Source organism: Passer domesticus, chromosome 1 (assembly GCF_036417665.1).
Source record: "Passer domesticus isolate bPasDom1 chromosome 1, bPasDom1.hap1, whole genome shotgun sequence".
Taxonomy (NCBI): domain Eukaryota; kingdom Metazoa; phylum Chordata; class Aves; order Passeriformes; family Passeridae; genus Passer; species Passer domesticus.
This window is the reverse complement of record NC_087474.1, coordinates 26,374,251-26,388,009: the sequence shown is the minus strand read 5'-3', so window position 1 is coordinate 26,388,009 and position 13,759 is coordinate 26,374,251. Positions and strand designations below refer to the sequence as shown.

Below are 13,759 nucleotides of genomic sequence, written 5' to 3'. Positions count from 1 at the left end.
CATTCTGTTGTTTAGAGTATAAGTAACCCAGGGCAGACACCTTTCAGTAATTTTTTTTTTTAGTTCTGTCTTCAATAATTATGCAACATAAATTTATACCCATAATGTTCAAATAAAATCATAGAATCATTGAATGGTTTGGGTTTGAAGGGACCTTAAAGGTCATCTAGTTCCAACCTCTCTGCCATGGGACACCTTCCACTAAAACAGGTTGTTCACAGCTCCCTCTAACCTGGTCTTGAACACTTCCAGGGATAGAGCATCCACCAGTTCTACAGACAACTTATCCAGTGCCTCTCCTCCTTTGCAGTAAAGAATGTTTTCTTTAATCTTCTGTCTTTAATTTAAAGCCTTTCCTCCTTGTCTTATCATTACATGCTTTTTCCAAAAGCCCCTTTTCATCTTTCTTGTCAGCCTTTTTCAGGTACTAGAAGGCTGCTATAATGTCTCATTGGATTCTCTTCTCCAGGCTGAAAAACTTTGATTTTCTCAGCCATTCCACATGGGAGACATATTCCTGCCCTCTGCTCACCTTCATGGCCCTTCTCTGGACTTGCTTCAACACTCAATGGCAAACATTTTCAAATGTGACTTTTTCTAAGTGGTCTTTACACTGGCATTGTTCCCAGCTTATGGTTGAGTGGTTCCTGGTGGTTGACTACACTACACCCTTTAAAGAGGAAGGCAATAAAGGTCAAGTTGTTCATAAAATTATTAGTGAAATGTCAGAAACAATTTAGTATAAATAAAATATTTCCCTGAAGATAAGAAGTACCCATTATAAGACATTTCTTCCAACTACATTTCTATGCTATTGAATTCATCAGATAAGAACTGGACACTTGACAAAAACGAAATGCCAATATGTAAGATAGATATTTCTAGAATGTTTTCTCTGTAAAAGCAAAGAAAAAATAGGGCCTTTGATTTTGGGAGAGAGTGAAGGCTTGGTTTCATTTGAGATATAAATGCAGACTGACACTAAGTTAAAAATATTCTTCATTGTGGCACCAAATTAAGCTTGAGTTTAAATTTTAAAAAAATTTTGAAAGCCAATGAGTGATAAATAATTTCAGTATGGTGTCATTTGTTTATACTGTGATACAGTAGTGTAATAGTAGCATTTCTTGCAAAGTGTGCATGTACCATAGCAGTTTACCTTATTGAGTCTTATCTAGCAATGGAACAATTTGAGAGTAGGTTTCACCCCTTTTCTAGCTTTTATTTTTCCTGTCCGAAAAAGAAGCTTAGTTCCCTCCTCTATCTCTTGTCCTTGAGCCCAAACAAATGCCCTTCTGATGAAGCAGAAAGGAATCCCTCCTGCACTGGTGTCAGGGTGTGATGACCTGCAATATAACAGAGGGCACAGTTGATGCAAAGACTGAGTCCAGTGAGGGAAGCAGAACTTGGCATGGGAGAGCCAGGAAGCCTTTGGCAGGGCTCAAATTTGTATTTTAATATGGGAAAATATAGCTGTTGAGACTGACTTGATCTCAAAGGTCTTTATAATTCAGATGAGTATGACTACTTTAGACTACTTTAAAAACATGAGCTGCAGGATTTTCCCTGGTTTTCAGATCCAAGGAAGATTGATATTTGTACTTCTGTTGTGCCTAAATATTCTGTATGACTAAAATATTTTGCACTGTTCAAAAGGATCTAATATTGAATAGATGGTCTTCATCTTTAACTCTTTCACAAAGAATTTGATTAACACTTCTGGGTCTCATGATCTGATTTAGTACTAAAACACCTCCTGGTTTCAGGAACTCATTTTAAGAGATTCTTATTTAAAAGACTAAACTTTGAATGACAAAAAATGTAGTTTATGTAGTTTCTGTTTTGATTTGTATTTGAACCAATTCATTATTATACATCTATTGATATAGATGTATAAAAATCCAATTTGAGTCTTGGTAAAGCAGAGTTTTTATATCTCTAGCTTCATTTATAATGTGCTCAGTTCTTACTGAATTAGCTTTCAGAATCCATTGTGGTAGTTACTAATATTAACTGATGCCTTTATGATTCAATTACAGGGTATTTGATCAATATATCTAACAAATATTTTGTTGCATTGAAGACTTACATTCATTTGCAAATATTGATGACATTATTTTGTTGACACTGGCTATTAAAACAAAGGGGTTGACATGATGGGTCTTAGGAAGTGCATAATGTTGACAACTCGTGCTTTGTCCTGTCAGGATCATGTAAAATGCAAGAGTGTTTCAATAGATGAATCATAACAGAAGGTTTTATACCCTAGTACAGCAAACATCATATAACACAAAAAGTATTGAGATGCTTTGAAGTGTTATCCTTTTTAGAAAATTAAAAAAAAATGTTGTATGTTTACAAATGACCTGGCTCTTTCATGCCTTAATTGTATGTGGTTGTCAAGGCTTCAGAAGCCCAGTGTACTCTTAGATGCAACATTTTCAGTTCCTCTTAACAGGCATTAGGTTGTGCTAACAAAGCTAGAGTGCTAAAGACTGCACCTGAATCTTTGTCTCCTTCATTTTTTCCATCATTTTCTCCAACATGAAGATTTATCATGATACTTAATGATATCAGAATATGTGGTCATTAATTCTTTCCCCCTTAATAAATATGTGTTTATTTGATCAAGATACCATGTCACCTCACAAAACTATCCATGTTGTGATTAAGGCTCTTTTTGGACAGATCTCAGACACAGTGGTCCCACGATTATCTGATTGAAAAAAAAAAAGCAACCCTGCTACTTAAATACTAGCTAATATTTCATTAAGCAATTCACACCAGCCTGGATCTTATTATTATAATGAAATGTATGCCCACAGAATACAAATGCATAGATCTTGTTATACCTCCATGACACAAAGCATGATATGTTGCTGATTTGCCAACAAATTAAGATCTTTCTAACCAAACAACACTTAGACTGTAATTTACTGCAGCTTTTCATATTTTGACAGATAGCTGCAATTCAAAGGGTGGATTGTGGATTATAAAACTGGCTAAGTTAGGATGTTTTTCCCCTTTCCTCACAAATCTAGATGAAAACTGGGTCATTTCTATACATGCATCTCCATGTACACAGTTTTCCATAGCGTCGTTGTATACTCTGTTGCATTTGGATTTTGTGTGGGATCAAGTATGTATTACAAAATAAAAGCTAAAGACAACTCAGGCTGGCATTCACTTCATGAGAATATCGAATCAACTTAGGTTTAAGTATGCTCTTCTAGAATCAAGGCAGAGGAGACAAGCAATAAAAAAATCTATTTACCTTGTTTATACAGAAGAAGAGAATCTAATTTATTTGTGCACCCATCTGGACTAGATTGCTCATTTTAAGTTAATTTAGCAAATGATAGAGTGCCACTGGCCTTTTTTTTTGTTTTTTTTTTTTTCCCAGGAGAAGAGGTTGACAGGCAGCTGTGCAGAGATGCCATCTACCCCATCCCGGTGGTGTGCGAAGCGCCGTGCCCGAAGGACTGCGTGCTCAGCGTGTGGTCTGCCTGGTCCTCCTGCTCGCACACCTGCTCCGGCAAAACCACAGAAGGGAAGCAGATGCGCGCCCGCTCCGTCCTGGCCTATGCAGGGGAAGGTAAGGGCTCACACTCTCCTCGTGGATTGTCAATCCTCAACTGCCGCTGTAATGTCAAATTTCTTGGTTGACGGAAACAAATTACTAGGTCACGTTGTGGGTTTTTCTATATAGCAAAATTGTTTAAATGGTTGTCCTACATATACTCCTGGTACCTAAAGCTCTTTTAAAGAGGGTTTATTTTGCTCGTTTCATTTTCTTAGTGTGCCTAATGTTACCGTTTCTATTTCAGATATACGATCTTCTTGTTTTCACTAAAATTATACAAGACAAACAGTTCATCAGATACACATGAGCAACACTAATTTATGTCCAATTTGGAAAGATATAACCATCCTGAATGCTGAAAAGATGAGAATTTTAATGGTTCAAATATTAGCAAAAGTGTTTTGTAGTTTCTTTTCTCTAATTGGTAACTTCTGTTACCCCACTAACATTGTTATTCATAGCAAAACTTTGGGTTTTGCCCTGCAAGTCTTCACTCTTGAATGGTTTCCATTTATTCAAGTGATCCTTGCGTAGTGTCTGCAGAATATGCAAAGAGAAGACTTAGCTGGAATATAAAGGAGAAGACAAAACAGGTTTTAGATATAGGTTCATGGCTATTCTTTGATGATTTTCCATGGTTCCTACAGCTCTTTTTGTTTTGGTTTTAAGTATTTGGAGGGGTGGCTGTGTTATAGAGGGAATGTATTCTGTATATAACATGGTTCAAAAATGGCCATGCCAAGTGTACCAATGCCTTGTGCAACACGAGGAGCCAGGAGACATAGCCTCTAAAGGGCTCTTGGGAGATGTTTACTCACATGTATTACTGACAGAAAAGTTAAATGCCTCAGTATAAAAGCATTACATGCATATGTTAGTTCTTCTTTTAAACTATTGAGCATTTTATTACTTTATCTTAAGAACAAATTTAGCTGAAAAATGAAAGCTGCAGGTATGGAAGCAATGAAATGGAATAGCTGCACACTTTGCTGTTTGCAGACACGGCTAACATTGCTAAAAGTGTACTGTGTATTTGGCAGAATTTGGGTGATTGTAAAAAGAAATATCAGAGCACTTTCAGCCTTTTCTCTGAAAGGAATCTTTGCTAGAAATGTAAGTGGCAATCAGAACTGTACTCTATTTTAGTAGGTGATGCAAATAATGATCTACTTAGATCTAATATAACAAAGTAGAAATACTTTTGGAATTATAAAAAAATTTGATTTGTGGTGTCCCTATTTTTTATACAGTGTGTCGAACAGACTCATTTGAGTGAAACACAGCCATATAATGCAAATAAACATGTTAATGTGCTTCTTGCTTGTCCATGTAGGTCAGGACAATAGATTTTCTATATACTTCGGTAATTTTGCTGACAGAAATTTAAATCCTGACAAGTATGCCATAAAACCTAATTCAAAACTTAAATTACTGGAAAAATTATTTCATTTTCTTATGCTTTATCTTAAAAAGTACTTCTTATTCTGACTTTGGTACTTAGTACAACCTAGGTTAATTTACAAGGCTGCAGATGCAACAAAGCTGTTCGGCACCACCTGGATTTTGGGTATGTGAGTCTTATTAATGTTTGTTGTGTCGTGATCAGAATCAGCACAGAGTGATCACAGACTGACAGATCTCAAACCACAGAGGCTGTAGTGAAGAAATCCCTAAAGTAAGGCTGAGAAAGCTAACTCATTACCTGGGTGTTGTAGTGCTTCAACTTTGCTCAAACCCTGGCTTCTTTCCTGCTATTTCAGATGAAGTTATTCTGTGCTTTTTTTAAGGACACAAGCTGGTAGGTCTCCCCAGCTTACTGAGGAGTGCACTCACATCTCAATCAGATCTCTTCAATACAGTGCTTCTTTTGCACTCATACAAACTCCAGAGGATGAAAGTATGTAAATAAATGGAAGAACCTTCCCAGGCTTAGTGTATTTTAACAACTTCAGCTGGAAAATACTTTTCACCTTTTCTTGTATTATATTAAAAATGTATCAGTTTAACTTTTTTTTATGCTTCAGTGTAATTAGAGTTATTGTCATCTTCCTCCTCATACTCCTGTTATGCCTCTTAGTCATTTGTTACATGGCAAATAACTGAATGAATTTTCACCTCCAGAATCCCATTACTGAGATCAGCTGTGTTCCCAAAACATAAAATACTGGGTGCTGGGAGGTAATTTCTTGTTCTAGGAGCACAGAGTATATTAATGTATTTGAGCATTTGTAGTTTACTGATATAAAAGGAATAAACATTTTTTGGAAAACATGCAGATCTCAGTTCTATTCAGAACTTAGAAAAATGCACAGAACTGTAGATGGAAGCTCTGTAAGCATCACGTAAAACTATAAAATTCCATGTCTCATAAATATAAGACCGATAATTCCATCTACACATTAAAGCTGAGTTCTGAAAACAGGTATCAGTTCTGTTCAGGTGAACAGTCACACAAGTTTTCTTTTGGACTTCTGAACCTTTTCTTGAGCTGTTGGTATGAGAGACAGACCAGGCTAGGAAAACTATTCCATAGTAATTTCTGTATCCTGTTGCCTTGAGTTTTTACTCAAAACACAATAGGACAAATATATTGTACATAAATACATACTATTCCTATTATATATCAGGACTGGATATTAACTAAAGAAAAAATATGCAAGACTGTTGCAAAGCCATGAATAAGGATAAATTTGTATTCTAAAATGACATAAGGAGTCCAGGTGTGGGTCCTTGATCACACACATCCTCCTGCTAGTCATTCAGTGCACAAGCCTAGAAAGATCAAAGCATTGCATATGCAATGAAATACTGCAATCCATCAAAGTATCTGGTACATTTAATTCTCATTCATTTGGGTACTTAAACATGAACACCCCCTAAATTTTTTGAGGATCTATAGATACATGTGAAATAGGTTTTTTATCTTGCTCTCAGATGGCTCTTCATTAAGTATTGTCTGTGATTGTTCTGTTTCTCTCCTCTTTGAAATGAAAAATGCTGTATTCTACCATTTCTCTTGTTAACATTGGCATATAACTGTCTGTACTAGAGCTATGTCATTTCACACCTAAGAAACTTTTTTTCCTCTTATTTTATGGGTCCATAAATCTCAGCTGCTGAATTGGTTTGAAGAAACCATCAAGTTAACATGACTGGCCACCAGGAAACAACCACAGTCTAATAATTTTTAAAATATAATTTTGAATAGGAATAATTCAGTAGTATTATAATAATTCCTCAGTGTAAAGAATAGGTTCACAGAAAAACTATAAGCCGTATGTAAAATACAAGAAATATAAGCCATATGTAAATTACAACAGTGACAAAATTTTCTAATGAGCTCTGGGATACCAAGTGCTCCTCCAGCACCACACTGATTTCTGCTTGAGCCAGGAGCTGACCTCAGTTGTACCCCTCTCATCATCATTTCCTCATTCCAAACAAGACCCTTTTCACGTGGTCAAACCACACGCTGCAGAGCCTCAAGCATGGTGTTGTCATGCACATCTGGGATGGGCTTACTTATTTGCATTCAGTGGAGAGAGAAAGGGGTCTCTTCACAAGATAAAGACTTACTGTGCTTTGTGAGATGACTCCATGTGGAAATGAGTGTCACAATAACAATTTTTTGATATTTTTTTCTGAGATCATTGTCCTCAGCTTGAAGGTTTGAAAGGCAAAGTGATTTATAAATTTGACTGTCTGTGAGACTGCCTATAGTGTTATCTCATTTGTGTCACTGTCAAATATATCTTCATGGTACAGTAAGAAACTCAGAAAAGTCAGTGTCTCAAAATATAAAATGACAGCAAAGGACATAGTGATGTTACCTGATACATCATACAGTTGTTCTGCATAAATTCTAGTAAGGTACTGTATACAGATCAGCCTATTTCGTGAATGTAGGGTGTGTCTACTTTTGGTTTACATTCTGCTTAATATTTCTGTTCTTCTTTTTATTCCCTGCTTACAATAAATCTTATATAATGCGTAGTGTGCACTAAGACTTTTCACATTACTACTAGACCTGAGACTAAAAAGAACTGAATTAATCTCAGTTTTTCAGTAAGTAATAAATATGTAGATTGATTCTGTTTTGATTATACACTGTGATAGACTGGAAAATTGGTGCAATACAGCATAACAGTAATGTTGTGGATACATCCTAAGTTTTATCAGTAAAACAGATTTTGGAAAAGTAAAGATTTGACACCCCACTTCCCAAAAAAAACCCCCAAACAAAAACCAAAAAACCAAAAGTCAAATGCGAAGAGGAAAATAAGATGTCTTAAAAGCTTAATTTATTAAAATGAGAGGGAAGGGAATTTTTTTTATTATTATTCTCTTAGGGCAGTGATGCATATGTGCAGCAATGCTTTGCTGTGGGTGTTACATGCTCATAGATCAACAAAGTGTAATTCCAGAAGGACTATTTGCCATGACCATATAGCACAGAGCACTAAACATCATGGTTAGGTAGTATAGAATATCAGTTGTCCATCTCATCAGAAATTCTGTTTGACAGGGACCAACAGCCTTTACTTCTCATCTATCTGCAAGACTGATTTATTGAATATGTAAGAAATAGCTGGAACAAAGGAATTTCTTGTCAACACTTAACAGATTATTGTTGATATGCTTTAAATTTTTATTCCTGTTAAATTTCAATACAGTTGGACTCATATTTGCAAACAAGAAGTTATGCATAGGGTTTTTAATGTATTTACTCTTCCTACATTTATTGAGTTTGTTTTTCGTTTTTGTATTTTCCTGGCTTGAAATAACAGTGCTTGGTAACTAAATCTGAAAGCACAGAATTGAGTATTTATTTCAGTAGCAATTTGCTCATTCACAAAGGAATAAGTTTTGGAGAACATGAGGTTTTTCATGAAACAGGAATAGAAGTACCCACTTAGTTTCAGAACTGTGCAACCTGAATTTTCAGGCAAGCCTTACTAAGTGACCTGACATCTGTGTGAGAAAGGTGAGCCAGAGCAGGGTATGTTACTGTGCTTCTTTTGCTCAGGAGCCCATCAGCTCAGATTGCTGAGTGTAGTGAGGGTCGGGGGTTCACACTCTATCCTGGAAAAGACTTGAGGGCAGACCTTGCATTTACCATGAGTCCACTCTACATCCTGGCCTGTTGCGTGTTTCAGACAGGTCTGCTTGGTTTGTGAAACTGATATAAACCAGGGGAGGAAGCATCAATGTTTGCAGAACAGGAACAGTCTCGGTTCTGACTGTGTCTGTCTTCAGGAAGTGCAGCTGCCTTGAGAAGTGCCTACCTCCTGCCAACAGCAAAGAAATGAGTAACACCCATTTCACTCACTAGAATACAAGAGGCACTTCAGTCACACCTGTTTTCTCAAACTTTAAGATTATTCCAGCTGTTTTGAAATGCATTTATAAAACTATATGCCTTTGCAAAAACAAGTGATATCAAAATTATTAATTAAAATGGTCCTAAGTACTTTAAATAAATGTTTAGCATTTTGAAATTTGAAAGTTATTGAGTCAAGTTGCAAAAAAATTACAAAATCCAAACATTAAATATCCTAGAGCAAGGAGTGTAACCCCTTTAGCAGCTCCAAACCAGGCAGAAAAGAAATCCAAGTGTATGACTATTGTGTCAGCTGTTTTATGAGCGATATGCAAGTCCCTCTGCAAAGCTACCCTTCCCTTCCAAGTCTACTTTGCTTAAAAATCCAAACCCAAAACTAAATGCTTCAGGCCCAATTAGTTATTATTTCTTTGAAATTATTATTTTTAGTTCTGCCAAAAAGTTATTTACTGTCATCTGATAATTTATTATTAAAGGATGTGTTTATTATTGTTTGTCCCTTTTTGTTATATTCTGATGAATTCAAATGTCTGTTTTATTTTCTTTCTGTGATACTCATTAACTTTTTCATTCCTTTCAAACCTGTCCTCTACAGGGGATATGCTCATAAAGTTGTTACCCCTACACAGATGTTGTAAGAAATGTAAGAAATGTGCCAGTTTTCCAGCACCTTCTGCTTTTTCTATAGCTGGTTAAATTGGAGGAAATACAAGAGAATGCTGTTTTCCTGGACAGAATGGCACATTGATTTTTATTTTAGTGGTATTATTTCCACATTTTGTTCAGTCTTTGCATGTTTTTTAACTCCCGGTTTAATCTGAACAGAACTGGATTCCCACTGAGCTGCAGACATTCATGCCCCAATGTTTTTCATTTACAAGTCAATGTCAATCTCTTTTTTCCCCTGAATATATATTATTGCATAGCTGCAGAAACTGAACCCAAGTTGTCACTTTATTCTCAAATGTCTTAAGAACTGCTGCCTGTGGCGTTCAATTCTGGCAAAATATTTTTTCACACACACCCCCTTTAATTTTTGAATTTCATTAAATATTTCCCTTGTGTTATTCTTGAGCTAACATCAGATGAAAATAATTAATTTATTAACCTTCCTTATATCTCTCAAAATTTGCCTTATTTAACCTTTTTAATGGAGAAGCATGTCTAGACTCCTCACGTGGATCAATTTTTTCTTCCATGACAAATATTTTATGACTTTATTATTTTCTTCTTTTCAAAATACACTCACCTTCCTAATTTATTTGCTTACATTCCTATCTTCTGGTGTTAGTTGATTTTTCTTTTTCTTGAAGGATGACAATTAGATAACTTTATGAAACTTATTACATAACCATAACTTTATTTTATAATTTTTTAAAATTTCCTTTTTTAACAAAATGCATCAGGCATTTTGTTTCTTATGCTCTGCACACTGACATATATTTTAAACAATTCTGATAGACTTGAGTTGCATCCATTTTGAACCAAAAAAATCAAGTTATTCTTTAATTAGATTCACCTATTTGTAGTTTTTCCCAATCCCCCTTTGCAAAATTCAAGATTAGCTAGTCTGTGGCATGACATCTCAACTAATCTTCTGTTACTTGGTTAAATCAATATTTTTAGGAAAAAGCCAGAAATTTAAAATATTCCTAGAGAAATAAATTGAGAATTAAGATTTTTATCTTGTGTTTTCATTAGAATGAACCTTTTCTCATGTTTGCTGCAGATCTAGACCATGCAGAGCAACTTAGGGTATAAATTATTTTTATACTGGCAATTTGACTTTCTTGTGTTGGAGTATTTGAAGCATCCATTGTTTCTTTGATTACATTTACTTTTTTTGTTTAATTTCAACAACAGGTGCTTAAAACCCCTTCCCCATATCTGTGGAGCAGACAGTCAACCCGAAGTTTAGTGCTGGGGTATAAATAGTATACTCTACAACATGCATTTGGTGGGAGCATACATTTTAGAGAAAAGTCGTATGGATCATCAGCATTAACTAATATAAAACTCTTCTTTCAATTGTCTCTCTTACTTTTCTTGTCTTTTAGGAGAGGATAAAATGTTGCTAAGATTTTTTGCTGCCTTTCCATCAGTTGGAGATAGGAGTCCCATTGTTCCTTTAGGCCAGAATCTCAAACCTAGGTTCTAATAATACCAGATATTCAGCAGGCATGATGTCTGCTCACAGGGCTGGACATGGAACAGCCTGTGATCAGCTCTGGTAGGAAAGACCTCTTCACTTCTCCTGAAGGACTGGGAGGCCAGAGTAGGTTTGAAATGCTTGTATATAATGAATTGAACATACTATCAAAGAAACTAAACACAACAAAGATAGCATTATCTGAGCTTTTCTTCGTAATCATTGACACTTGGTTGCATTTTAATCTTAACCTGCAATAGGCTTTGTTATTTTAATCTGGACCAGCTATGCCATTCTCTTTGGTTTGCATATTATGGATAAACATCCACTGGGAGCTAGGACAAGAGCTCCAAAAATCTTTTCAATTCATCTGTGAATTAGACATAAACAGTGGTCTTTACACATGTATAAGTAGAGTAATTAACCATTTCTTCTGTCTACAGCCTTCATGTATCCTTATGTGATCTCTTGCAGTCTCTTCAAGAGAACCCTGAAATAATAAGGCTGTAGATCCCTCCAAAAACATTAGTGTTATAGAAGTTATGACTGTTTTGTTATCCTTTTGGTACAGACTTACATTTTGTTCATGGACAGTTCTATGTGGCTTGTTGACCAAAACTTGTCCAAGTTAATACTGGGCATATGAAGAGGAGGAAAAGGGAGCAGCAGCATTTCTTTCATGTAATCAAACTGATAATATATAACTAAGAAAATTGCAAAGTGGGTTTGTGGTATGTGTTTTTTTTAAAAATAAAAATTGTATCTCTTTTGAGTGAAGGATCTTTGCCCTCTTTTATTGTTCCAGGAGGAACACAGTGCCCGAACAGTAGTGCCCTCCAGGAAACGCGCAGCTGTAACGAGCACTCTTGCACTGTGTATCATTGGCAGACTGGCCCGTGGGGACAGTGCATAGAGGACACGTCTGTCTCTGCTTTCAACTCCTCTGCCAGCTGGAACGGGGAGGCCACCTGTTCCGTAGGGATGCAGACAAGAAAGGTCATCTGTGTGAGAGTCAACGTGGGACAAGTAGGCCCAAAAAAGTAAAGATCTTTAAAAGTATATTTATGCTGTAATTATGTTTGGATTTTACTGCTTCATATTTTTGTTACCAATGACTGCTTGCAAAAGTAAAAAGACCCTCTTCTGTGTGCTCTCATGAGGGGACATTTCATCTTCTAAAAATACAAAATTTGCACAACAGGAATACTAGATGATACCTTTCTCAGTATGGATTTTAATGGGTGGTATTTATGATGGTGGTCCTGCTGACAGCTGAATAAATCCATTTGGGTCCTTAGCACCATCAGGTTGAGTCACAATAAAATTCTTGGAGTATATGTGTGAAATTCAGAGCAGCACCATCTCCAAGATGCTTGTGTTGCCTCCAAACAAGCAACACACTGTATGGATCAGTGCAATTCCACTCAAAAATAGTGATATGAATCATAATACACTAAAGCCCTTCTCAGAACTAGACCAAGGAGCTGCAGCATAATGGAAAATGGCATGACATTAATTTAAAATATTAGTTGGACAAACTTTGTGATTTTTTCCCCATTTATGTGTTTTTTTAAACTTATTCCTTTGGCCCAATGATTTGGTTTTACAGTTTAATGTGATGCCAGGGTTAAATACAGATTAGCTGCTAGTAAAATGCATTTGATAATATCTTTGTAGGGATTTGCAGTCTGTAAATATACCCCACTTAGAACAGATTCAAAACTCTTAAGAACTGGTAGCAGAGGTCATTTAGAAAGTTCATGAGGTAGCTATTTTCATGCAAAATATTTGCTTGATGCCTGCCATTTACTGTTCTATTTGGCTCTAGATTTAAGCCTAATTTACTTTAAATGGAAATGTGGGGAGTAATGTCTGCACATTCAGTAATCTAAATTGTTGTGTATCTGTATTAAGTTGCTGTTCTATTTAGTCATGATAGAATTATCTTTTGTTTGGTACATTTACATAAAAAACCCCACAAACCTCTAATGATTTATCATCCTTTTTAAATCTACTGTAAATGCCTCTACCTTTGATTTGATATTAAATTCTGGGAGGAGAACTGTTTTATTCTTTCATAAATGAATCATGTGAAGTGAAAAAAGGTCTTGGTTGTTCCTTCAAATTGTCACATCAAAATCACTGAATCATTTTTAAAGACCCAGACATTTAACATGAAAATGTAAATAGGAACCTTGTTTTAAACTCCCCTTAATAAAAAGGATTACTGTGGTATGATACAATCAATATTATTGGCCTTATCTGCCTCACAAGTTACAGACTCCAGCATGTATCTTTTCTGTTTAATTTGACCTTGAGTAAGGACTGCAAAAAAATCAATACTTTGCTTTAAGCCATATATAGTAAATACAAACAATATAAAGCATAGAAACGGTGTCCTAATTGAACTAATTGCCTTGCCTAAGTATCTGAAGAGCAATTGTAGTGTTTAGCACTCCTGAAAGATGAAGCTCTCCATGAAATGGTGAATGTGTGTATTTCAGACTGTTTTGTATGCTTATAATTTCTCCCATTTTTAAAGGGAAAAGCCAGTGCAAGAAAAAACATTAGCAAGCCAACGTTCAATGTTTTCAGAATAATTTTTTAATTTTAATCTTAAAGAAAATTTCTGACAACATTGTCAATATATGTGATTGGAAGCAGATTTTTTTTAAAAGTGTATCTG

General features: G+C 35.6%; 1 protein-coding gene across 1 annotated transcript in view; it reads left to right on the top strand.

Annotated features, from left to right (window-relative positions):
* The window catches only part of THSD7A (thrombospondin type 1 domain containing 7A), a 260,490-nt gene that overhangs the window by 187,979 nt on the left and 58,752 nt on the right, over positions 1–13,759 (top strand). Inside the window, exons 10-11 of the mRNA XM_064411230.1 lie at positions 3,404–3,595; positions 11,879–12,113. Of these exons, the coding sequence (XP_064267300.1) occupies positions 3,404–3,595; positions 11,879–12,113 (427 nt within the window). The remainder of the gene's footprint in view (positions 1–3,403; positions 3,596–11,878; positions 12,114–13,759) is intronic.